At 33.7% G+C, this 26,473-nt stretch overlaps 3 protein-coding genes and 1 long non-coding RNA gene across 4 annotated transcripts; 2 read left to right on the top strand and 2 right to left on the bottom strand.

Moving 5' to 3' along the window:
* Positions 1-2,442: 2,442 nt before the first annotated feature.
* On the top strand, positions 2,443-5,482 carry LOC131629908 (UDP-arabinopyranose mutase 2). Its single transcript, XM_058900710.1, has 4 exons — positions 2,443-2,834; positions 4,014-4,264; positions 4,476-4,644; positions 4,780-5,482. Exons 1-4 carry the CDS (start codon positions 2,523-2,525, stop codon positions 5,107-5,109), a joined length of 1,062 nt encoding a protein of 353 aa, XP_058756693.1. The 5' UTR covers positions 2,443-2,522; the 3' UTR covers positions 5,110-5,482.
* Positions 5,483-5,719: 237 nt separating this feature from the next.
* Positions 5,720-7,053, bottom strand: LOC131629909 (uncharacterized). The gene is made up of 2 exons (XR_009292141.1): positions 6,567-7,053; positions 5,720-6,012 (listed from the first exon to the last, which is right to left on the bottom strand). It is a non-coding gene; the product is annotated as an uncharacterized LOC131629909 (long non-coding RNA).
* Positions 7,054-7,639: 586 nt separating this feature from the next.
* On the top strand, positions 7,640-10,530 carry LOC131629906 (COBRA-like protein 4). The gene is made up of 6 exons (XM_058900709.1): positions 7,640-7,832; positions 7,912-7,991; positions 8,398-8,854; positions 9,004-9,151; positions 9,375-9,652; positions 9,984-10,530. Exons 1-6 carry the CDS (start codon positions 7,781-7,783, stop codon positions 10,274-10,276), a joined length of 1,308 nt encoding a protein of 435 aa, XP_058756692.1. The 5' UTR covers positions 7,640-7,780; the 3' UTR covers positions 10,277-10,530.
* A 137-nt stretch (positions 10,531-10,667) lies between these two features.
* Positions 10,668-14,043, bottom strand: LOC131629905 (protein COBRA-like). Its single transcript, XM_058900708.1, has 6 exons — positions 13,765-14,043; positions 12,660-12,739; positions 11,890-12,346; positions 11,638-11,797; positions 11,271-11,548; positions 10,668-11,196 (listed from the first exon to the last, which is right to left on the bottom strand). Exons 1-6 carry the CDS (start codon positions 13,850-13,852, stop codon positions 10,907-10,909), a joined length of 1,353 nt encoding a protein of 450 aa, XP_058756691.1. The 5' UTR covers positions 13,853-14,043; the 3' UTR covers positions 10,668-10,906.
* Positions 14,044-26,473: the final 12,430 nt, after the last annotated feature.

Genomic DNA, 26,473 nt, shown 5'->3' with positions numbered 1-26,473 from the left:
CATGCTAACATGTGCCCTAAGGGCACTATAACTAGTAAAAGTTAAATGTAATTAAATGTAATAAAATCATATTTAAAATTTCGATACATTAAATGCACGCGTTTCAATAAAATATTTCTATAAATACTTCATTATTTTGTGTCCTTAGGACACATGTTAGTTTTTCCCTTAAAATAATAATGAATGTAGCATTAATATGTTGGTTTTATATAATAATGTATGTGATTTACTTAACAAATTTTAATGTGGTTTTCTAAAATTTTAATTATATATGGCCTATCACTTTAAAAACTCCATTAACCATATATAAAATAAATTAATTATAAGTTACCGTATAAATTTAGAAAAATTTAATAATATGAAAGATATATTAATATTAAAAAACTTATAGAGAATAACTGATAAAATAGAAAATTAAATTTTTATTTTTTCCTAAATTAAATAGTTTAACTATTTAAATAAATATGAAAGTAAAGAAATAATTTATCTATAATCTTTTTTTATTAAATAAATACATGAAAAAAATTTAAAAAATAAAAAACTTAAATATTATTATTAAAAGATGTTATAAGTTTGTAAAAAAAAAAGAAGCTATAAACATGAGAAAAGCATATTTCCTGCCATACAAACCCATTTTGATCATAAATATAAAGACAATTGAGTCAACAAAAATAAATGTATTAATTTTAAAATTTAAACTAAATACATAAACTTTTAGATTTTGATTCAAACTTTGAATTAAAGGATCTATGGAAATATTTCTTTTTATTTTTTAATATTTTTGAAAATACTTTTAGAATTAAAACTATACATATAAAAAACTTCAAAAAATTTAAAAACTTAAATGTGATTATTAAAAGATATTATAAGTTAATAACAAAAAAAAAACTATAAACATGAGTAAAGCATATTGCCATACAAATCCATTTTGATCATAAATATAAAGACAAACTAGTCAACAAAATTAAATGTATTTATTTTTAAATTAAATTAATACATCAACTTTTATATTTTGATTCAAACTTTGTATTAAATAAATTAATGAATATATATATATATATGTTTGAAAATAATTTTTTAATTGAAATTATACATAATAAAATTAAAAACTTAAAAGTTATAATTAAAAATGATTATAAGTAAGTAAATAAAATAGCTGTAAACATGAGTAAAGCATATTGCCCTATAAACCTATTTTATTCATAAATATAAAGACAATTGATCAACAAAAATGTATTCTAAAGTTAAATTAATGCATCAACTTTAATATTTTGATTCATACTTTGAATTAAATTATTCAAGAAAATATCTTTTTTATTTTTCTTATGTCTAAAAATAATTGTCACTTTATAATATTAATACAATATTAGTATTTTAAAAAAAGCTGTAAACATAAGTAAAGCATATTGCCATATAAACCCATTTTGGTCATAATTCATAAATATAAAGACAATTGAGTCAACAAAAATAAATGTATTTATTTTAAAATTAAATTAATACATAAACTTTTATATTTTGATTCAAACTTTGAATTAAATTTTTCTAAAAAATATTTTTTTATTTTATACTTTTTAGCTGTCTAAAAATAATTGTCACTTTATTAATACAATATCATAATTATTTTTTCTATTAATATATTTTTATTCATTAACTTTGATTCTATTAACTATAATAATAAAAAACTGCAAATAATATTAATTTATCATTAAAATTATTATAAATAATGTAATTTAAACATGATATTATTTATGAAATTAAATTGAAATAATTTTTAAGAAAATATATAAGGAATAAGCTAATAGCTAAAAGAGTGTTATAGGTAGGGTGATTTTTTTTTAAATTTTTAAATTTACTCAACCTAAATTATAATAAAAATTTATTCGAATTAAACCGAACCGTTTCAATTTATATAAAACTGAATCGAACCATAACTATTGGTTTGATATACTATTTCAAAAATTTAAACAGTACTAAATTGTTAGAAGTTAATTTTCTCAAATTGAACCATTTATTAAAGAATCGAACCGTTACACTATTTTTTATTTTTTTAAAAATTAAAACTTATTTTTTAATTTTAGTTTCAGTTCAATTTGATTACAATTTCGATTCTGTTCTAGAATTATTTGTGCAATATAATTTGATTCACTAATCAAATTTTAACTTCGATTCGGTTCAATTTAATTAGATTTTTTTTAACAACCTAGTTGTAGTATTGGTATATGAATAGTGGAATGGTCCATTTAGTAATAAGTATTGAAAAAGTGATTCCAAGATTTGTAGGGCAACCAAACAAATCCCAGCAAAATTTGGAAAGTTTGAACCAGTCTCCCTTAACCTTTACAATTCCTACACGTGTCTTCACACAAACCCCTTCACTCGTGCCGCTTTCATCGCTTTCACACGTGCCACATTTTCCCCTACATAGTCTCCTTCATGTCCCATCCCATCCTTCTCACATTCATCTTTCAAATCTCACTCTCTCTCTCTAGAATTTTCTCTCTCTAGAATTCACCACTGCTGTCATGGCTTCACCGACACCGTTGCTGAAAGATGAACTCGACATTGTGATTCCGACTATCCGTAACCTCGATTTCTTGGAGATGTGGAGGCCGTTCTTCGAGCCGTATCATCTCATCATCGTGCAGGATGGTGATCCTTCCAAGACGATTAAGGTGCCGGAAGGGTTTGATTATGAGCTCTATAACCGGAATGACATTAACAGGATTCTCGGTCCCAAGGCCAATTGTATCTCGTTCAAGGATTCTGCGTGTCGGTGCTTTGGGTACATGGTTTCCAAGAAGAAGTATATCTACACCATTGATGATGATTGCTTTGTAAGTAATTTTGAATTTTGTAGTTTTGAAATTTTGGATTTTTTAGATCTTGATCTGGTTTTTTGAATTTTGAAAATTTTGGATCTTGTTATGATTTTTTAGATCTTTGTTTTATTGTTGTTTCATGAATTGGATCTTCATTTGATACTACATTGACACTCAACATGATATTGATATGTAGATATAGACTCTGTAGCACTGATACTTCTGAAATACGGACACTTGTGATTATTATTTATGTTGATGTGTTAGTGTCGTGTTTTATATAATATAGATACTTGTCACGATGCTGATACTGACATGTTGACGCGTTAAGTGACATTGATAGACACATGTTTCATATCAATTATGAATTATGTGATATATAGGTTTTAAGTGTAAGTTTGGATGACCTTGAGTTTGATCAAAATTGCTTTGAAAAATCATACCAATTTGAAAGCTTTCAAGTAGATACTTCATTGTTTTCATGTTTTGATATGGTTTTTGACCTTGTTTTGATTTTCTAATGTAGATTGAAACATTTTACTAATTAATGTTGAATTTTAAAATTTGGAATTTTTATTAGATTTAGGAATTTGGATTGTGTGTGACTAGCTAATCATTTGCATATCTCAATGCATATTTTGATTTTTTAAATCTAAAATATGGATCAGCTGATTATGTCTCCATGCACATTTTTATTTTTTAAATCTAAAATATTGAGATTGAAATATGGACGGTTTGATCTAATATGGATATGATTAACTGATGACACATTATCAGCTAATCATGTCCATATCTCAATGTACATTTTGAATTTTTTAATTTAAAATATTAAGATTGAAATATGGACGGTTTGATCTAATATGGATGGTTTGATCTAATATGGATATGATTAGCTGATGATGCATAATCGGCTAATCATGTCCATATCTCAATGCATATTTTGATTTTTTTTAAATCTAGAATACCGAGTTAAAATATAGATTGTTTGATCTAATATGATCGGATGTGATTGACTGCACTCAGTCACATTCACTGGTGTGCGGGTTGCAACTGAGCACAACCCAAATCTTTTTTGGAGTTTGTATCTAGTACATAATAATGTGAAATAGATTGAATCATTTGCTATTGATTTGAAATGTTAGGATTCATAATGGTTTTATTGTTATTATATATTTTGTTGTTGGTGTGGTTTAGGTTGCCAATGATCCAACAGGGAAGCAGATCAATGCACTTGAGCAGCATATCAAGAACCTTCTCTGCCCATCAACCCCTTTCTTCTTCAACACCCTTTATGAGCCTTACAGAGAAGGTGCAGATTTCGTCCGTGGCTACCCCTTCAGTCTCCGTGAAGGTGTGCCAACTGCTGTTTCTCACGGTCTTTGGCTCAACATCCCTGACTATGATGCTCCTACTCAGCTTGTGAAGCCTCTCGAGAGGAACACTAGGTACTTTTACTACCACTTGTATTCATCAACATTTAAATAGTAATTCGATAATTTTGATTCTGACTATAGAATATTGATTCTGAGCTCTGTAGCCCACATTTGATTTATTATTTTTTCAAACTATTACCGGTGTTGATGTGTTAGTGTTGGTGTAGTGTTTCTGGTGTCTGCGCTTCATAGATTCTAAGTACTTGTGATTGTTGTTTTGAAGGTATGTAGATGCTATTCTGACCATTCCTAAGGGAACTTTGTTCCCCATGTGCGGAATGAACTTGGCTTTCGACCGTGAGCTCATTGGACCAGCAATGTACTTCGGTCTCATGGGTGATGGTCAGCCTATTGGACGCTACGACGACATGTGGGCTGGCTGGTGTATCAAGGTCAGTTGGCTCTTTCTCTCCCTTAAATCTATTGGAAAATATTTAGGGTTATATTTAAACCTGTTTTGATAAACACTTAACTAAGTGCTGATCGAATAAGTGCTTAATTGAGATATTTCAATGATGATTGTGTAGGTTATCTGTGATCACTTGGGATTGGGAGTCAAGACTGGTCTTCCCTACATCTACCACAGCAAGGCCAGTAACCCATTTGTTAACCTGAGGAAGGAATACAAAGGTATCTTCTGGCAAGAAGACATCATTCCATTCTTCCAGAACGTTGTTCTTCCAAAAGAAGCTACCACTGTTCAGAAGTGTTACCTCGAGCTCGCCAAAGAAGTCAAGGACAAACTTAGCAAGATCGATCCTTACTTTGACAAGTTGGCTGATGCTATGGTTACCTGGATTGAATCCTGGGATGAGCTCAACCCAGCTGGAGCATCAGCTGCCAACGGCAAAGCATGAGTCAATTTTGGTTCGCTTCAAATTACTGTCACGTAATCTGAAGCGAAACTATTTCTATAACTATTTTTTTAGTATTTATTTCAAAATTTTAATGTTATTCATGGATTGGAATTTGCAGCATTGTTAGCTGTGGTTCTGCTTAGTAATTTCATGTTTTGAGCTTAGAAAGCAATAAAAGATTATGCGGTCTTAGGTCTGTCTTAGGGCAAACGGAAGCATCTGGTTTCATGCCATACGAGTCTCATAGGAAGGCTTTTTGACTTATGATACACTAGCTTATGTTTCTGTTTCTGTTGTTTTTACTTAAGAAGTGTCATTTTTGTATTATGTATCGTACAATTTATAATAAGATTTCATTTATGATTTTGGTTCACATTTTGATTCTCTCATTTTGAACTTATGTTTTCTGAAACTGTTTGATATGAAATTAGTAGCTGAGATTCTTTACTGCTTGATATTGCTATGACAGGGAATTTGGTCTGGAAATGATAACAAACACGAACAATATAATGAGCCATTTTCTGTATTTTAGATATAGAATTATTTGAAAGCCAACTTTAATACAGAGCTGTTATTAGACAATGTTTCTGAATTTCGAAACTGGTAGATAAAAAGCACCAAATGCATATGTTGTCATTTGAAAATGAGAGTAGTTTCTGCATCATTTGGTTTAACATATTTCAGTGATAGTAACATATATTTGAAAGTAGATGCTATAGGACTCCCCCTTGTGGTATTAGGAGAAGTTGACGTACCTAATTCTCATAGTGTTTGCGCATAAGTTATCTTCGTCGTGGCAAACGGCATGGACGTCCCGTTTTGGCACGTCACATATGCACACCCCATAAGTTTGAAAAAAAAGACGGAATAGTCAAGGGTGTTGACTTAAAACTTTGACCTGTCCTGTGAAAAAAAACGAAAGTGTGTGTGTCAGGAATGCAGGTCTTGACTCTATAATTTAAAAATTGCAAAAGTTCTTGTTAATGTTCCTGAAAAAAACGAAAGTGTGTGTCAGAGATGCGGTCTTGACTCTCTATAATTTAAAAATTGTAAAAGTTCTTTTGTTAATGTTTCTGTCCGCAAAAGGTCTTGACTCTCTATAATTTAAAAATTGCAAAAGTTCTTGTTAATGTTCCTGTCCGCAAAAGTAAAAAAAACGAGGCGGAGCGGGAAAGACATATTGGGAGTCTATAACTTCGGTCAAACACGTACATACTAAAGAGACCGTATTCAACGGCACTAAATAATCCAAGACACAAACATACACACCTGATATTATAGTAAAGAGATATTAGCATATTGAATTGATGAATCCAGAAACACAATAACAGGTTCAAGATGCAAAAATGACTACTAAAAGTATTCTAGAAAATGTATTCATTGAATCCAGAAACACAATAATAGGTTCAAGATGCAAAAATGACTACTAAAGTACTCTAGAAAGTATATTCACTAACCTCATCAGCAAGATGAGACTCCATTTTTGAACATACTACTGAACAATTATTGCTTTTGAAGTGTTGCATTCTTAAATAATCTTATTTGGCTCTTCATATGCTTCTGAATCCTTATAGATCTATGATCCTTAGGTAGACATGAATAAGATCCATCCTCAATATGTGGTTGATGTGATCGAAACTTCAGTTGTGATGTCGTTGCAGATACCTAAAAAATCTTTACAGTATTTACAGTGCGGCCGCAATTTAAAACTATGTATAGATATGATATTTGTTCATTAGCATAACTTGGTATGTATTGTGTATGTTATTTTTGAGAAGATGATAATATCTTAGAGAGTGAAGTATGCAGTAGTTGGAGTGTCATTATGTCAGAAAGGAACTCAATAACTCTCCCTACTAAGCTTGCTTGATTCAAACTCATTCCTCTGACTCAACATGGACACTGAAAAATTAGTTGGTAAGGTGCAGAGAAGTGAGAGTATTACCTAATCTGATCAAGATGTGTTCACATAAAGACTATACTATCACATGAGGTTAATTCTTATGTATTATTAATTGCAAAAATACTAGTTATCGAAGAATAAAAGTTAAAGATATGTTCCAGAAGACTAATCCCACCGTCCACTGGAGAGGACCATTTAAAGTCAGGGCATAGTTTGGATTGATCCATCACTGAAAATTGTTAGTATCTAATAGAATTCGAACATGAGACTTTGAGATGAGCATACTCTCAGTAACTAAACCCTGGAATTAAAAATGAGCTCAGATCTCTTATGTAGATCTAAGGTATAAAGTTCGAGCTTTATGGTTGGAGAAATTTTGGTTGAGATAAGTGACTCTAAAAATATTCATTTTGATTGACCGAATTTCTCGACGAAGATTAGTCATTAGTAACCATTCAAACACTACCTTTGAAGTGTTATGTTCACTCTTGTATTGTATCTCCAAACTCTACCTTATTTTAGTCAATTGCTGTTGCTTTAAGAAATGAAAATTTCAAAGATAAAACATCAAATATATCAGTGAGAGAAGTATATAAATTTGCATGTACCTAACAACCATTAGGTAAGCCATCACTAAAATTTCAAAGAGAATTTCCTTGGTTATAACATTGGACTGAAGATTACTACAATCTTATTCAAATAAGGTTACTAAACCTTGCAGCAGATTATCATAATTTGATAACATTATCAAAGGCACATATTCAAAGAATGAGGCTTCTTATATCAGCTCTATGTGTCACTGTACTATGTTCTTATGCAGGTATTCTTTATCATTTTCTTGGTTTTTTCATTTTCCACATTCGTATTCAACTGATTTCTTGAACGCGTTTTGTTTGTAGCGGCATATGATCCTTTGGATCCTGACGGAAACATAACGATCAAATGGGATGTTGTCTCGTGGACACCGGATGGCTATGTGGTCAGTACAAACTTCATCCTTATTTGCTTTATACCAGTATTGAGAACCTGTGCAAATGCGAGAATAAATTCGTGATAAAATAGATATTACGAATGCATTTTAATATCTGCTAGAGATACTATCAGTTAAGGCATGACAGTTAGCGTTTCTGCCAGATGACATGTTAGTTTTTGTTATAATAGTTATAGTAGAAACTAACAACATGTCATCTGGCACAAGCGCCAGTTGCCATGCCTTAACTGACAGTATCTCTAACATTTTTACATAGTGACATCTTTCACGTTACAAGTCGGTTTTGAAAGGTTGTGTTAGGCCTAACACACATTTCTTAATAATATCAACTCGTGAATTCCCCATCAATGATTCATATAACTTACTTGATTCTATGCATTTCATTTTCCACCAGGCGGTGGTAACGATGAGCAATTTCCAAATGTACCGACACATAATGAATCCGGGATGGACATTAGGATGGTCATGGGCTAAGAAAGAAGTGATATGGTCAATGGTAGGATCTCAAACAACTGAGCAAGGAGATTGTTCAAAATTCAAAGGAAATGTACCTCACTGCTGCAAGAAAACTCCAACAGTTGTAGACCTTCTCCCTGGTGTACCTTACAACCTACAATTCTCAAACTGTTGTAAGGGTGGAGTTGTAGCAGCATGGGGACAAGACCCTTCATCAGCTGTTTCATCTTTTCAAATCAGTGTTGGACAAGGTGGTACTTCAAACAAGACAGTTAAACTTCCTAAGAACTTCACTCTCTCGGCTCCCGGACCTGGCTATACGTGCGGTCCGGCTAAGATTGTTCCGTCCACCACTTTTCTTACCTCGGATAAGCGCCGCAAAACTCAAGCACTTAGTAAGTTTCATATCTTCATATACAAAATACATCATGCGGTCAATTCTCAGGTGTTGGCCTGTTAACGAAGGCTTGAGTCTTGAGAGTGTGCTCCTCTCAATATGAAACTATTATTGAAGTTTAATATTTTTTCTTTCTACTTCATGCAGTGACATGGAATGTGACATGTACATATTCACAATTTCTTGCAAGAAAAAACCCAAGTTGCTGTGTTTCTTTGTCATCTTTCTATAATGAGACTATTACTCCTTGTCCTTCTTGTGCTTGTGGATGCCAGAACAAGAAGAATTGTGTCAAGTAAAGTGTCATCTTTCAAAACAATGATCTTTCGTTTCTAAACAATGTTTTATAAGTCAGACCGAACAAGCTGGTTCAACTGGTTAAACCGAAACCATATAAGCTTTCTGATTCGGTTTAACTAGTTTAATCGACTGAGTCAACTAAACTATGATTTAGAAATTCAAATTTCGGTTCAACTAGAAAAACTAATTATTTTCCTAAATGTTGGTATGGTATGCAGGGGTCATTCTAAATTCCTAGACATGGTAGGGTTACATACACCAAAGAGAGACAATGAACCATTGCTACAATGCACTCATCATATGTGTCCTATAAGGGTACACTGGCATGTGAAAGTTAACTATAAGGACTATTGGAGAGTCAAGATAGCTGTGACAAATTTCAATTATAGATTGAATTATTCTCTTTGGACTCTTGCTGTACAGCATCCAAATCTTAACAATGTCACCCAAGTTTTCAGCTTTGATTACAAGCCTTTGCTTCCCTATCAATCCATAAGTAAGTTTTAACAAATAGATCTGTTAAGAGTCTCACATCAGAAAATTCATAAGATTTAACAAATCGATATGTTAAGAGTCTTATATCAGACAATTATGACTTGAACATGTACTTATAAGTGGAGACAATCATCACCCTACAAACTAGTTTTGTAGGGATAAGTTAGGTCCAGCCATACTTTTTAACATGGTATCAACGTTGGGTTTGAAATCCATTGAACCACCTGCTATCAAACTTAGGCTATCGAGGCACGCACCATTTATTTCTATGCTCTACATATCTAATAAGAATATGAATGACTGATTAAATGTTTTTTTTGTTCTGAATACAGATGACACAGGTATGTTCTATGGCATGAAATTCTTCAATGATCTCTTGATGGAAGCTGGACCAAGTGGAAATGTTCAATCAGAAGTGCTTCTTCAAAAGAACAAGGAAACATTCACTTTCAACCAAGGATGGGCGTTTCCTAGGAGAGTCTACTTCAATGGTGAAGAGTGCATGATGCCACCACCAGATACCTACCCTTACCTCCCTAATTCTTCCCCTATGAATGCCCTCAACTTCCAAGCACTCATCACCTCATTCCTTCTCTTGCTAGCTCTTTGGTGTATAGGTACATAAACATGTTTGGATTTTCATATGAAATTTTGAAGCCAAGTATTGTTATCGTCGAAATACGCGACAACAGGTATGTACTATGAAGACTCTTTAAGACATTCTTGTAAAGCATCACAAGACTCATGAATGTGTTGTAATAGGATGATAAGTATAACTCATCTATGATTCTTGTTTTATGTAAATACTTATATTGCAATGTTGTTATGAATGCCTCTCTTTTGTCTCTAATACAAATTTTGTAGCATCAACCCGCTCAATGTGTGTCTGTATCAGTGTCAGTATCGCAAAAGTGTTGATGTCAATAGATAAGCTCGAAGAGAATATAAAAAGACACAAAAATGATTCCAAGCAAGACAAGGAAAAAAAATGATTCTAATTAGAAAGACCATTAGCATTTCAAATCCACACAAGATTCATCTAGTTTATATTTTCATGTAATGTTGTTGTATATATTTGTTATAATTACAATGATGATACATGTAACATTGCATCACAGAAGTTACAGATGACAGCAGTAACATTATTCTACCACCAATATGTCGAATCCTTTGTATCAATCGCGGCCACTCGGGTGCTGTCCTTCCGATTGCCTTAAAAACCAAATTAGTTCGACCGAAAATTTTCTATTAAATCTTAAATGTATGCGTAAAATACAAGGACTACTAAGGAGGTCATCAATAAAGCGAACAACGAAACCTCTTGCCGAGAACCAGCATTAGGCAACCATGGATAAGCATCGGGTGGTGGCATCACACAGTTGTCGCCGTTGAAGTAGATTCTGCGAGGGAACGCCCAACCCTTATCGAAAGTGAAAGTCGATTTATCCTTTCGGAAGAGTAACTCCGATTGAACATTGCCACTAGGGCCGGCGTGATTAAGAAAATCGTTATAGAACTTAACTCCCCAAAGCATTGCCGTATCATCTGTTAAAAGCAACTTATATCAGTAAACGCGACGCGGATTAAACATGAAACGAATAAGTTAGGAAAATACTTACTTATCGAACCATAAGGATTTAATGACTGGTAGTTGAAACTGAACAGCTGAGTAATATTTTCGAAGTTCGGATGCTGAACAACCAAGTTCCAATCGGAATAATTCATACGGTAATTAAAATTCGTAATCGTAACTTTCACACGCCAGTATTCCTTGTAGTTAACTTTAACATGCCAGTGGATTCGAATCGGACACATATGGCTAGTACATTGAACCAAAGGCGATAAATTATTCTTTCCGTTACCAGAAACAACCGATGCCAAATGCGGCGTATTTGGACTGTAAAGTAACCACAAAGAAAATCAATATATGAGTGTACAAATCAAAATAAGAAGGAAAACACCGTAGCCCGAGTAAGAGAAACATACTTTACACAAGTCCCCGACTGAGACGCATTACTCTGGCAGCCACACGCACATGTTGGGCACGGTACGATGGTTTCGTTGTAGAAAGACGAGAGCGATACACAGCATGTGGGTGTTTCCTGAGCTAGAAATTGCGAATATGTGCACGTAACATTCCATGTCACTGTGAAGAATCAAAACAACGGTAAGAGGCAGAGGAAATTTAGATAAACATATTGAAAACTGCGAAACATGCGTAAAAGTTGATTAACTCACTGAGTGCTTGGGTCGTTCTTCTTTTGTCGGGTTGAATAAACTGAGTTGGTCTAACGACTTTCGCCGGGCCACAAGTATAACCCGGTCCGGGTGCTTTCAAAGTGAAGTTTTTCGGGACTTTAACAGTTTTATTTGTGGTTCCGGCTCTACCGACACTCACTTGAAACGACGCGACCGCGTTCGTAGGATCCTGAGCATATGAACTAAGCACTCCACCTTTGCAGCAATTCGCAATTTGCTGATTGTAAGGTGTTCCGGGAAGTAGATCAACGACAGTTGGATCCTTTTTACAGCAATGTGGTACGTTTCCTTTGAATTTCGAACAATCGCCTTGTTCGGTCGTCTGCGATCCCACCATTGCCCAGATTACCTCCTTTTTGGCCCATGTCCATCCTAGCGACCAGCCAGGCGAAGCGATGTGACGATATTGTTGGAAGTTGTTCATCGTAACAACGGCCTGCACAATCACCGATACACTTCGATCAATAATTAATACAAACACAAAATCAACATGATCAAACACTTATAGCATAAGCGCTTATTATATAAGTGCTTATCTATAAGTTACTTTTATAACAAAAACAAAACAAAATCGAACTGGTTTCATAAACTATCTTAAAGCATTTATGAAAATAAGTTGAAAACAACTAATTGATATAATCATAAGTTGTTTTCACAAGCTCTCACAGACAATCTTACAAGTACTAATATCGGCGTAAAATTCTCGAATGAGTCTAGAAATAGGTGATATTGTAAAAGAAACAACTTACAACATAACCATCTGGTGTCCAATTTATAATATCCCATTTGATTGTGATATTCCCATTTGGGTCAAGTGGGTCATAAGCATCTGAAAAAGTTAAAACCAACAACAACAAGTATATCAATTAATGATCAAAGAATAGAAGCAAATAACAAATACATTGATCAAGTCTTAGTCAATGGCTATTATATGAAATCATAATTTTCCATTTTTCATATTTAATTTCTATAAGATGAATGATTCATAACTCTCACCTTTTACACCCAAGATAATCTATACTCTTAATCACAACCTATACTAATTTTCCCTTATTATAGGATTTTTAACCACAAACTTCATATGAACAATTATAATTTTAACTTTCGCCTTGATCTGATTTTACGGTGAAAAAAATTAATTTTGACTGAATTGATGGAATAAAATTGATTCTAGTTAAAAGTGAGTTGAAGGTAAAATGATTAATGTTTAGATAAATTTTTGAAAAACTCAGTAAAAAAGTAAATTTCATAGTAAAAATCACGTTTAGGCTCAAAAGCTACAAATCCTAATATTAAGTAGAATCAATTCTAAAAAGCATAATAATTCCACTCGAGAGCAACCAAACATTTTGTTAAAATCAATTTTACACAAAGATAAACAATTCCTAGTGCACTAAACATACACTTAATGAAAGGCTTATATAAGTGTTTTTCTATAATTTGTGTATATAAAATAAAATCAAATAGGTTTCATATAAGCTATAAGTTTTTTTTTACATAAACTAAAAAAATAAAAATAACTTATGAACATGTTCATAAGCTATTTCTATAATCTCTTCTAAAAAAATATAAGCGCTTAAATTAGTAGTAAATAACCTCAAATTAAACCAATATAAATATCCTCAAAACACATTCCAAACACCAAAATAGAAAAACATCACATACATAGTACTACCTAGAATTCACTTACAAACCAAACCAAAAGCTAAAACAAAAATTCCACAATTTTTTTTGTTTCATATGCAAACTTCATAGCAAGTAGCAACAAATAGTCATCATCATCAACAGAAAAAAAAAATACCAAAAACTAATACTTGATAATGAAAAATTACAAATTTATAGAAAAAAGTGAACCTGTTGAAGTGAAACAAGTGCAAGAGAGTAGAAACAAGAACAAAACTATACAAGGTGGTGTTGGTTTTGGTAACAAAGAGAAACCCATTTTTTTTGTTGCTTGAAAAATGTACGTGGGGAGTTATGGGGTTTATAAGAGAAGAGGTTAAAGTTGAAGATCTGTGGAAGAGACGAGAAGAGTCGGAATAAAGAAAAAGAAGAGAGAGAAAGTGATGAGAGAGAGTGTGGAAATACTGACTGTGTTGTTGTGTCTCACAGTTGGATCCTCTCTGTTTAAGAAAGGTATTTTAGTTTGCAAAATGACCATGTTTTTTGTCTCTCGATTTTTTTTGGAGTTAAGTATGTTTGTCACTACTAACATTTTAATTTTGAATTTTAATTCTTATAAAAAAAATATTTTTTAGTTTTTAGTACAAAATTAGTTAAACACGTAATTTAGGACTAAAATATCGTGCAAAATCAATTTTATAAAGATTAAATTTTTTTTATAAGAACTAAAAGTCAAAATTTAGACATCTATAAGGACAAAAATATCCATTTTTTTATATATAGAAAAACTTCTCAACCTATTATAAAAAGTTGTATATCTTTAAATAATTACAAGATATTATTTAATTTTAATATATTTAATTATTTATTAAATAATATAATTATTTATTGTTTTCAAAGAGATTTTACTTTATCCAACATTTTGAATTGATAGATAAGAATTCATTTTTTTTTTATATTTGTTTAATTAAGAAACAAAACGAAAATAACAAAGGTTAAAACTCATCTTTTTATACAATTTTTATATATATTTGTTTAGTTAGGGAACAAAACAGTAATTGGAAAGGTTGAAATAATGCATTGTTATGGTGTTACAAGGTTTTGATGAACTGACTTGTAAAGTTAGCAATGTCATATTACTCATTCCCTTTTTTTATAACGGTCATTTTTTTTTCTTTTTATACATATTAAAAAAAATAATAATAATTATTGTTTTTTAAATAATAACTTTCATTTTATCTATAATACTCTTAACTATTTATTATTTCAATTTATTTTTTTTCTCTCTCAATAATCAATATTATGGGTAATTTTAACAAAACAACAATTATTACTACTCTGAACTTTGAAAATAACAATTAAAAAATATAATTTTTTTTATTAAAAGTGACCATTAAAAAGGAACAGACGAAGTAAATAGGTGAGACTAAGAAATGTAATATTATTAAGAATGAAATTTGTACTTGAATATGGTACATTAGCCCTTTTTTTAAATAAAAGAGTTTGTTAACAACTAAAATGATAAAACGAGCGTGGGTACAGATGACCGTTAGATGGATCTAGACTGTGGAAATGTACTTTTTGGATGAGGTGGTATAGGGGCGTATCGCTCAAAATCTCTATATCGTTGACTTGCTTTTCCTTTCCCTAGTGTTTGGCTTTTGTGCTTTTTAGGGCATTTTGTTAGACCAGAAGAGTTACCCCTTCCCAAGCTCTTGTCTTCTGTTATGCAGGGCAAGAGTTTGCAATAGATGGTCATGTACGCCCGTGAAGTCATCTTGTGGAGATATAAAAAAAATTTCATATGGATTTAAAAAATAATTAAAAATTAAAAGAAAATACCACATGGACTACCACATAGGCAGCAAGAGAGAATTTTTGCTGCAATGTGGCAGTCAGGGGGTAGTTAGAGTGTTATATATTTAACCCTATTTATTTAACATTTTATTTGTTATAATTTACAAAATTATTCATTGTATTTGAAATGATTAAACCCATGAATTGTTGAAATTCGTGAAATTCAAACCTAAAACCTAATAAGAAGCAGATTCATTATTCTTCACCAGAGGTCGGAGAAGTGAAGTGATGTGTAGAAAGTATGAGGCTTAGAAATGGTTAGTTAATTATCCCATGTGATTTGAAAATCTCTGTTTGATTATCATCAAATTGGATCATTCGATCACAAATATCTTCTTGTGTGTTGTGGGTCGTACAAATACAATAACGCTCGGCCTTTTGATCAACATGTGTTTTGGCCCTTGGCCAAGTTCTAAACAATTTATTTTCTAATATATAATCAAATGATTGACAACATGTTGATAATCTTGGTTTGGATGTTTGGTTAACTAATCTTAGTTTGTATGTTGGTGTGTAGTTTCTTAGTTTTGTGTTTGATCTTTTTCACCGTTTACCTTTTGTACTGGGTTGCACAATTTGTGCTTATAAATAAAAATGAAAATGATTGACTAACATATTTAACTTAGTCATGTAGTTTTCTCATTTTAAATCCTAAATTTCATGCTCACCTCATTTTCTCATATAATATCAATATTAATTTTACTTTCATGTATCCAATAACAAATTAATTTATTTCAAAATGAAAATATAAATCATTAATTAAAGCAATACTAACAATCATTTTTCAATTACTTTTAAAAGGATTTAAACTCATTTCTTACAAAATATTATGAAATCGATATGTACAAAAGTGTTCAATCTATCAAAATTACATTAGTTCAAATAGATTCAAAGACATGAATTTGAGCTTGTGAATGAAAAATATAATTGAGAGAGAAAACCCTAATAAATAATGGTTAATCAGATATTTCAAAAGAGATTAATCGATGGGAAAGTTGGTGAATAGTGCATGTAATAGTACAATTTTAAAAGTGTCTGATTTAAATCGAGAATATATTTGAATTGATGGAATATGATGAAGTGGAGCAGAATAAAATGAAATAAGGTTATATTCTATCGTTTGAATTGATTAAAAACGGATGGAATGTAGTGATATCGGATGAAATGCATTCCAATTTACTCCATTACTTTTCATCATTTTTTGTACTATCTGATTTAGACGGAATGACAAAATTGTTGTACTCTATCATAAAATATCTAAATAATAAAATGACATATTTATTTCATTCGACTCTATTACATATTGCTCTTTCATTCTATTCCATTCTACTCTATTATTTTTACTATATTCAAACATAGCATGCTATTAAAGTTAAATGAATGATTAACTAAATACAACAATTACATTTCAAATATATTTTATTTTTTATTCAAAATTTTGTAGCTTTCAAAATGTATTTTCGCAATGTTCTTCTTTGAAATATAAAATCAGTAAAAGAAATTAAACATATTTTAAAAAAGTTTAGTTACACCTACCATATATATTTATAATGAAAAGTGTTTTTCACATCGTTTTCTATATATGTAACAATCGAACATGACTAATTCAAAAGAAGTACAGCTATTGATATATCATAGTCTTAATCAAACCACTAAGTCTCAAGATTCATGAAAGCAACCTTGGCCATTTGGTCAACTCGTCTATAATTTTGTTTTGTTTTTTATTTATTCACAAAATAAAAATTTGTATTCTTTAGAATAATAAAGCATGTCCTCTAAAATAAATAATAATAAAACGCTTCATAATCAAACATGTCAAGTTGTGGTGTGGTTAGTCCAAAATATATGAACTGAAAGCTGTAAACAGCATGTTGTGAAGTTGAGGTTTTTAGAATTTTAGTTAGATTTTTGGTTGGTTTGACTTATTGGAGTAACAGAAAATGAACATTAGCAATTAGCTATGATGAAGAAGAAAGATAGAAAGGAGCTAATCTTCATTCAAAGTGGTGAAAAATTATCTCAACCACACAAAGTATTACAAGATAGCTTATATACATTTTGAATATAAAAAGAGCGGGAAAGTATTAAGAAGAGATTAACCAAGTTAATCACTCAACTAATTAACTATCTTAACAGTCCCCCTCAAGCTAAGCATGGTATATATTGATCATGCCAAGCTTGGAAACGAATTTGTTGAAAGTAGCAACGGGTAAAGCTTTAGTGAGAAAATCTGCCAGCTGCTCATGTGTGGAGATGGGGAGCAACCTGAGCAAACCTTGCTGTAACTTTTCGCGAACTAAATGGCAGTCAATTTCAAGATGCTTGGTGCGTTCATGAAACACCGGATTAGATGCGATGTGTAGAGCGCTCTGGCTGTCACAGTATAGTACAGGAAGCTTTGAACAAGATATTCGAAGCTCTTTTAACAAATAGGTCAGCCAAATCAATTCACAAGTAGCAAATGAAAGAGCTCTATACTCAGCTTCAGATGAGGACCGTGATATGGTCTGCTGTTTCTTTGCCCTCCATGAGATGAGAGAGGTGCCCAAAAAGAAACAATATCCAGAAATTGACTTGCGAGAATCAAGGCATCCTGCCCAGTCAGCATCTGAGTAGCCCAGAATTTGTAGTTCAGATGTTTTAGGGAACAACAAGCCTCTCCCAGGACAGCACTTCAAGTACCGCAAAATACGACAAGCAGCTTGATAATGGATCATCGTTGGGCAGTGAAGGAATTGACTGAGTTGCTGTGTAGCATATGTGATATCTGGCCTAGTAGTGTTGAGGTATAAAAGACGGCCAATAAGTCTTCTATAGGCACCAATGTCATCGAAAGGTTTACCACTATCAGCATGTAACTTGATTGAAGGGTCAAGAGGAGTAGCTGCAGGCTTTGAACCAATGAGACCCGATTCTTGGAGAAGATCAAGGCAGTATTTCCTTTGAGACAAAGTAATTCCTTCCTTGGAATGAGCAACCTCAAGCCCCAAGAAATACTTCAACAAACCAAGATCCTTGATACTAAAATTGGTATCCAAACAGACTTTAATTTTGTCAAATTCTTCCATAGAATTACCAGCCAAAATTATGTCGTCTACATACACCAATATAGCAGTGAATGAATTAGCAGTACTAAGAGTGAACAATGAATAATCAGCAGAAGACTGAATGTATCCTTGTTGAATAAGCAAAGCAGTTAGCTTCTCATACCACTTTCGACTTGCCTGTTTTAAACCATACAAACTCTTCATCAATTTGCAAACTTGATTTGGTTTATCACAAGGAAGTCCCTCTGGTATGGTCATATAAACATCCTCTTGTAAATCCCCATGCAAAAATGCATTATTCACATCAAGTTGATGTAAAAACCAACCCTTGATGGCAGCAGCAGCTATAAGTGTTCTAACTGTGGTCAGTTTTGCAACAGGGGAAAAGGTGTCAAAAAAATCCAGCCCTTCAATCTGATTGTAGCCTTTGGCTACTAATCTGGCTTTATATCTCTCCACAGAGCCATCAGCTTTATGTTTGACTTTGTAAACCCATCTACTCCCTATAGGTTTGACATGAGGAGGTAGGTCTACAATGTTCCAAGTCTTATTTTTAAGTAATGCCTCTATCTCAGAATTCATTGCCTTTACCCAATTTTCAGATAAGCAAGCCTCTTTGTAACTTTTGGGTTCAATGTCATGTGTGATTGAAGTAGTAAAAACTCTATGGGATTCAGACAAATGAGAAAGAGAATCAAAGGCAGAGATAGGATACAGAACATTAGTAGAAGAATTGCAGGATGTATCAACAGAATTATGGGAAGCATGACATACATAATCAGAGAGATAAGAAGGAGCATGCTTGTTCCTAACAGGTCTACTATTAGCAGACTCATGTGCAGAGTTGCCAACATCAATGTTAGCATGATGATGCTCAACCACATCAGTGATGTCTGAATGTCCCATATGAACATCATCCTGAATGTTAACTAATGGAGGAACTGAAATAGGAGTAGGGGAAGCTGAAGTATCAGGACTGAATGAAGCATCAGAACTGACTGGAGACTCTACATGCATATGATAATGCCAAGAAGGATGATGATCCCCTGAGTAAGGGAATATATGTTCATGATGTGTCACATTTCTGGAAACAAAAATATCATGAGTATGAATGTCATATAATACAACTCCTTTCATGCCATTCCTATATCCTAGGAAAACACACTTTCTACTTCTAGGCTCAAGTTTAGTTCTATTTATTTGAAGTGTGGAAGCATATGCCAAGGAACCAAAAACTTTGAGATTTTGAATGTTAGGTACCTCATGATGTAAAAGGAAATGAGGTGACTGATTATTTAGGACAGGAGTAGGGATTTTGTTGATAATAAAAGTGGCATGTAAAAGAGCATAGGACCAAAATTTCTTTGGGAGTTTAGATTGAAAAAGAAGTGCTCTTCCAACATTTAGAAGGTGTTGGTGTTTTCTCTCCACTCTACCATTTTGTTGTGGAGACTCAACACAACTAGTTTGATGGACTATGCCATTTGTGGCATAAAATTCAGACATGTTAAATTCAGGCCCATTATCAGTTCTAATGATCTTAACCTTAGCAGAATGTTGTTTCTCAATGAGTTTAACAAAATTAATGACATGCTGCCTAGCTTCTGACTTAGTTTTCATTAGGGTTATCCAAGTATATCTGCTGCAGTCATCAACTGCAGTGAGGAAATATGCATGACCATGGAAGGATTTAATTGCCAAGGGTCCCCAAATGTCAAAATGCAACATATCATAAGGAAGTGAGGCTCTACTTGAGCTATCATGATATGGAAGTTTTCTTTGGCGAGCAAAGTGACAAATGTCACATACATCTTTATTATTAACAACAATGAATGGATACAAAGAGTGTAAAGCAGATAATCTGTTTTGAGACAAATGTCCTAGCCTAAAATGCCATAAGGCTTTATCAGGTAAAGAAACAGAATTAACAAAGACATAAGAAGAATGATTAATGAATGGCTTATCTTCTATGTGTAAGTAATACAAGCCATCCCTCCTTTTAGCTGAACCAATCATCATCAAGGATGTGGTGTCCTGAATATAACAATGTGCACCAGAAAACTTTACATTATATTTGGAATCTCCACATAACTTGGACACAGAAATTAAATTCAAAGTGAATTCAGGAATGAACAAAACATTGGATACAGAAAATTGAGGAGAGAAACTGACAGTTCCAGAATATTTGGCAAGAAGAGAATGACCATTAGGTAGTTTAACATGTATGGGAGGGATAGCAGTATAATTTTGGAACCAAGAAAGAGAACCACAAATGTGATCACTAGCACCATAGTCAACTATCCAAAAACTAGGATTATGAATGGTTAAAGGGGATTGGATAGTACCTGAGGATGTGTTAGCAGTAGCAACTTGATTAGAGGAAGCATTCCCAGTAGCATGATTAAGACCAGATTTTTGGAGTAACTCCATCAGGGCATTGAACTGATCCTGAGTCATAGGTGAATTGCCACTCTTCATGTCAACAGAATTAGAAGTAGAATTTGAAGTAGATCCTTGATCTCCTCCTTCAGCACTAGCATTATTCACAGAAGTGGAGTACTGTTTCTGCATATGAGGTGGAACTCCATGCTTCTTGAAACAATTCTCAACAGTATGATTGGTCTTTCCACAGAAAGTACAGACACGAACACTTGTTTTATTGAATTTTGAAGGAAACCTTTTCGAATCAGCAGCATTTATCAAAGCCTGGGATTCATCAGGGGAAGTTTGAATGGGATTTTGTCTCTCATGTTGGATTACCATAGAGAAGATCTTATTCAAAGGAGGCAATGGTTCCATTAGAAGAATTTGGGATTTTACCACAGCAAAACTATCATTTAGGCCAGTCAAAAACCTAATAATATGCAACAATTGATGATTTGATCTAGCTCTGCGCATGGCTTCACAAGAGCATTGGATGCGACAGGTACACATTGGTAAAGGCAGATATAAATCAAGTTCTTCCCACAAGATTTTCAATTCAGAAAAGAAAGAAGTAACAGATTTATCTTCTTGTTTGAGACTAAAAATTTCTTGTTGTAATTCAGAAATGCGAATCAAATCGCCTTGTGAAAAACGTTCTTTAAGATCGTTCCACACATCAACAGCATTCTCAAGAAACACAATAGATTGAGCTATAGAATCAGAAACAGAATTCATGATCCAAGAATGTACCAGCATATTGCAACGATTCCACGCGCGAAATGAAGGATCGAAAGAGTCAATCGGAGGAGGAAGACTTCCATCAATGAACTCCAGCTTCAATTTTCCACCAAGAGCTCTCTTCATCGATCGCGCCCAAGAATGATAATTGGAACCGGTGAGTTTCGGAGAAACGGTGACTGAATTGGGACCGTCACTTGGATGAATGAAAAACGGTGAGTGAGGATCGGAGAGAGGATCGGAAGGTTGATTCCTCGGTGGAGCCATGAGAAAGGGGAAAAAACGATATCAGAGAGTAACGATTTGCGGAAGAAGGATCAAATGGCGAATGATACCATATTGGAGTAACAGAAAATGAACATTAGCAATTAGCTATGATGAAGAAGAAAGATAGAAAGGAGCTAATCTTCATTCAAAGTGGTGAAAAATTATCTCAACCACACAAAGTATTACAAGATAGCTTATATACATTTTGAATATAAAAAGAGCGGGAAAGTATTAAGAAGAGATTAACCAAGTTAATCACTCAACTAATTAACTATCTTAACATGACTCGTTTAATCCTTTTCATATGAATCCGGCTATTAAATGGTATGTGATATACTATTTTTTATATATTTTGTAACTACAATTTTTTCCTTAAAATTTCACAATAGACAAAATAGATTGGTCCAGGACTTCGGTTCATATACTAAACTTTAGTTATAATTTCTAAATTGTATACATTCTATCACATCTAGATTATTTAATCAATATCAAATAATGTAAAATTTAAAAAATATTTATAATTTTTTTTAAACATCCACAAAACTCAGAACGAAAGACTCAAGATCAAAGTAAGAAAGTATTTGTGAGGGACATATGTTCCTCCATCTTCACCTAAAATAGACGATTCTTTCTCTGAAGCACTGTCAACTGTCAAGATCAATTAGACGACTCAATGTGATCCACGTTGCATTCCACGCTTTCAGGTTAAAACTGTTCCCATTATATATGGGGGAAAATGTGTCATTCTCATTCTCACATCACTTTCCATTCTATCATTGACTTGGGCGTTTGAGTGCTAACCTTGCAGGTCGACCACTTCTCCACCGCTTAGAAAGCTCAATTCTATCGTAAGAAGCAGTACTTCACAATTCACCAAATAATACTGGTTTCACCACAAAACAGTTGTGTCGTCTGTGGGAAGAAAAATATAATCCACTTGCTGCAAAGCACTTTCAAAAGAGTCGTGCAAAAGAGTATCTCATCTTTGAGTAAGATCCAAGGGCCGGTTCATTCATCAAGAGTGTCCTCCGCCCTAGATAACGACATCTGAGCATTAACTAAGGTCTCGTTCTTCTATGTCATTTCCTGAGCAAGCATCTTCACTTTTTCAACGAGAGTGCCAGGATACCCGAAAGGCTCCACGACAACCTGTATACCAAAAGTGAGGTAGACGCTTCCCGAATTTCTTCTAAACATTAACTTTGCTCAATGGTAAGGGCATCAACACGCTCTTTGAGCACGCAATTCTCCCTCTAAAGGTGGTCATGCAGGAATGTTCCCCCCCACCCGGCAGCTCTAAAGGCCAGGGCGGCTGATGCCTGACGGGTGTAGTACGCAAAATTCGATAAGTCCTCATGCCGAGCTTCCTTAAATTTATTTGAAAAGTAATAATAATTTTCTTAGGAGATGAAAAAATAGAACCCCCTATCCGTTCTGATACCAGGGTGAGCTAGATGTATAGAAGGAGGCCTAGTTGGAGCCCACACATGTTCCTTAACGAACCTCACCCGAGGATGCTTAGTAATCGGCTTGTCCACTTGAAGCTCGTCAAGATCAGAACTAGGTCCCAAGTATCCTCCATCGTTTGTCCGTGGGGATCCCGAAGTATGTTCCATGAAGCATGGGCGGGTAATCCCGAACTTCCACCTACGTTAAAGTGGGCACATCTCAAGTCACCTCATTGGTAACAACGAATGGAAAGGGAATGACTCTAGAGGTCCTCTTCATTTGCAACATTGTTTTCTCACATTTCATCTTATCTACGGGAAAAGAATAGAAAGGTTACATGAGGTATCACATAACAATATTCAAAGAAGAGGGTGTTCTACATCCACTTACCAAAAATATCCTTTCTAGTCTCTTTCGAGTCGGCTTCCACTAGCAGCCAAGTCTCTATGAGTCGCTTTAATTTTGTCTTCGATGTTGTGTCAAAAGAGGTAACACCCCCCACGTAACCTATAGCTTCACAAAATTTCCCCAACTGTCTCTTCAGGAATATGTCTTATTTAGTCAAATCTCCCATCTTTTAAACATATGATCTAAACTCTGCCAAGAAGTGGCTTTGATGCAATAACTTAACAAATATGCCAGAGCATTGGTAAGGCGGTCTAGGGTCGACGTAGAAAATTTTAGCATGAGCCTCTTTGTTGAGAGAGAAGACCAAGAAAATTTGGTCCTTAAAGTGTTTCACTCTAAGTAGATCTCAAACATTCTGGCGCACTGACGAAGAGATATTAAGCCTTAACCTTTCACCGAGGCAACCATACTACACTGAATCTTGGAGAAATGAAGAAAGAGCGTCAAGGTCGGCACACTCTCTTGTATTCACACCAATATTGGAATACCTTAATGTAGGCTCATCTCAACAGGTGCATTTCAAATGGACAATCAACAAATGATTGAAAATGTTAACCTTGAACGTGTTGAAGGGGAGATAAATACATATCAAAGAGAACAAACACTCATGAAGATGGATAACACACCCATCATACTTGTTACACACCCTCTTATCTTTTTCAAGGATAAACACTCTTCATTCAGATTAAGGCCTCACCTTAGTAAATGCTTGATCTAATCCACTTTCAGAGACAAAAGCAGAGGTTGTACCCAACATCTCTAAATCCATCCACATTGAAGAAATATCCCCATTTTCCTTGGAAACTTGGTAGGTGGAACGTCCATTCTAAGGAACATTGCCAACACAGAAAGGGGAAGTATGAAGAATTAGTACTTTGTTCAAACACACCTGTAACAAGAGTTCGAGCGACACATATATCAAATATTCACCACTCAAGAAACTCTTAAAATAGGTGAAAGCAAGAGGAAAACATTGGCTTTGTCCCAAAAGGAATTGATTGGTTGTTTGTGCGTACCAAGTTTCAACAAGTAAAGATCGTGTACGAGCTCACAAGAAAAAACGAAGTTGAAAAAACAATAAGAAACTCTGTTACGAGTCACAAATGGTAGAAAAGAGAAAAATTATACTACAAAGATCTTTTATATGTGTCTCGACCACCAGAGACCGCACAATCCATCGCGCACCACCAATGGTCGAGATTTCATCAAAGGTTGTGCAAAATACTCAAGTACCCTCATAAGGGAGAGGAAACATCATGACTAGGGACACGTACACGTCAATTATTCCTTATGAAACGTTAATTATTACAAGAAATACATTTAATGCGCTTGTTCCCCATGATAACAACATTGCATCAAAGCTCTTCGTCTCCTTAAGTCAAATAGTCGGTATAGAGCGTGTACGATAAATCCTCGTCCTGTCGAGGAAAGACAAGGGCTTGGGGTTGTTAGCTGAAGATTTCGTTTTGTAGTATTTATCCTTCGAAGAAGTAGAAAATCGAAGGAAAGATGGCTACTGATGGCCATCCCTTAAAAATAAAAGAATGGCTACTGATGGTCATGCTTCGAGAATAAAGATTTCTAAGTTCGCTATGAAGATGATGAATACTGAAAGCTAGTGAAAAGTATGTGTCTTCGGGGACTTAGACAAATTTATAAATATATTCAAGTATTACTACTTAGCGTGTGTTTTTTTTCCGTAGTGTTTGTTTAATACACTGCCACGCGTCGAAAATAGACTCAGGCGGGAAGATTTGAAATTCGAAGACGGTTTCGTAACTGTCCAAGTAACAGATGGCATCGCTAGAAGTTCTTATGAGAAACGTGGCAGCAGATTAGTATAGGACCGTTAAGGTCGAAACTAGTATAAATAGGAGTCTTAATGTTAGGATTCTGTGTGTTCATTTTGTACAAATCACTCACATATTTACTCAAGTATCAAGCGTTAAGAGAAAGAGTTCGTTGAGAAAATGTACGTATGACACCACCATTTTAATACATGTGTATTATCTTTTGTTTTTAAATATCTTCCAGAATTACTGCATTTCGTTTACTTCTTGCCATTTACATTTCTGTATCTTTACTTTAATGTCATTTACTTTCGAATTACTTTCATGTTATTTACTTTCAAAGTCTTTTACATTTCTGCAGTTTAAGATTCTTTAAGTTTCAAGAGTCCTTTTAATTTTCTATGTTATGTTACTTATCTTTTCGCTGAAGTCACATTTATATATAACAAAGTGTTTGTCAAGACTATTTGTTCTTTAATCGAACAACGCTTATTGAAGAAGACAAATAATGAATATGGTTCGAATGAACGTTGATGACAATCTTCTTGACTATGTGTCCTAGGATCAATCTAGTCGATCCTGCGAGTAACCAAATCATATTTATTATAGTTTGGAAGACTAGCGGTTGTTTACCGGAAATCACCGTAAACAGATTGTTTTAATCAATTGCTTTATTTTTGTCTAGACAATATCAAGATCTTGTATGAACCTTAGGAACGGTAAATTAAAGAACAGTGCACAACCGATTCCCAAACGAAGGTACAACAGGAAAATGGTCGTTACGGCCAGTGCAGGGGGTGATCAAGATCCCCCACAAGGTTCAGGATCAGGAGCGGCAAATTCGACTTCTACTCAAGGAACACGAGATGCAACGGGTCTAAATTGATCGAGACCTGCAGATAATTCCCAGGCTTTGCCTGAAAATAATACAGGGCTTTCAGGGACTATTCCAGTTTCAGT

This window comes from Vicia villosa, unplaced genomic scaffold, assembly GCF_029867415.1.
Source record: "Vicia villosa cultivar HV-30 ecotype Madison, WI unplaced genomic scaffold, Vvil1.0 ctg.000622F_1_1, whole genome shotgun sequence".
NCBI lineage: Eukaryota > Viridiplantae > Streptophyta > Magnoliopsida > Fabales > Fabaceae > Vicia > Vicia villosa.
This window is presented reverse-complemented; position numbering and strand designations above follow the sequence as displayed.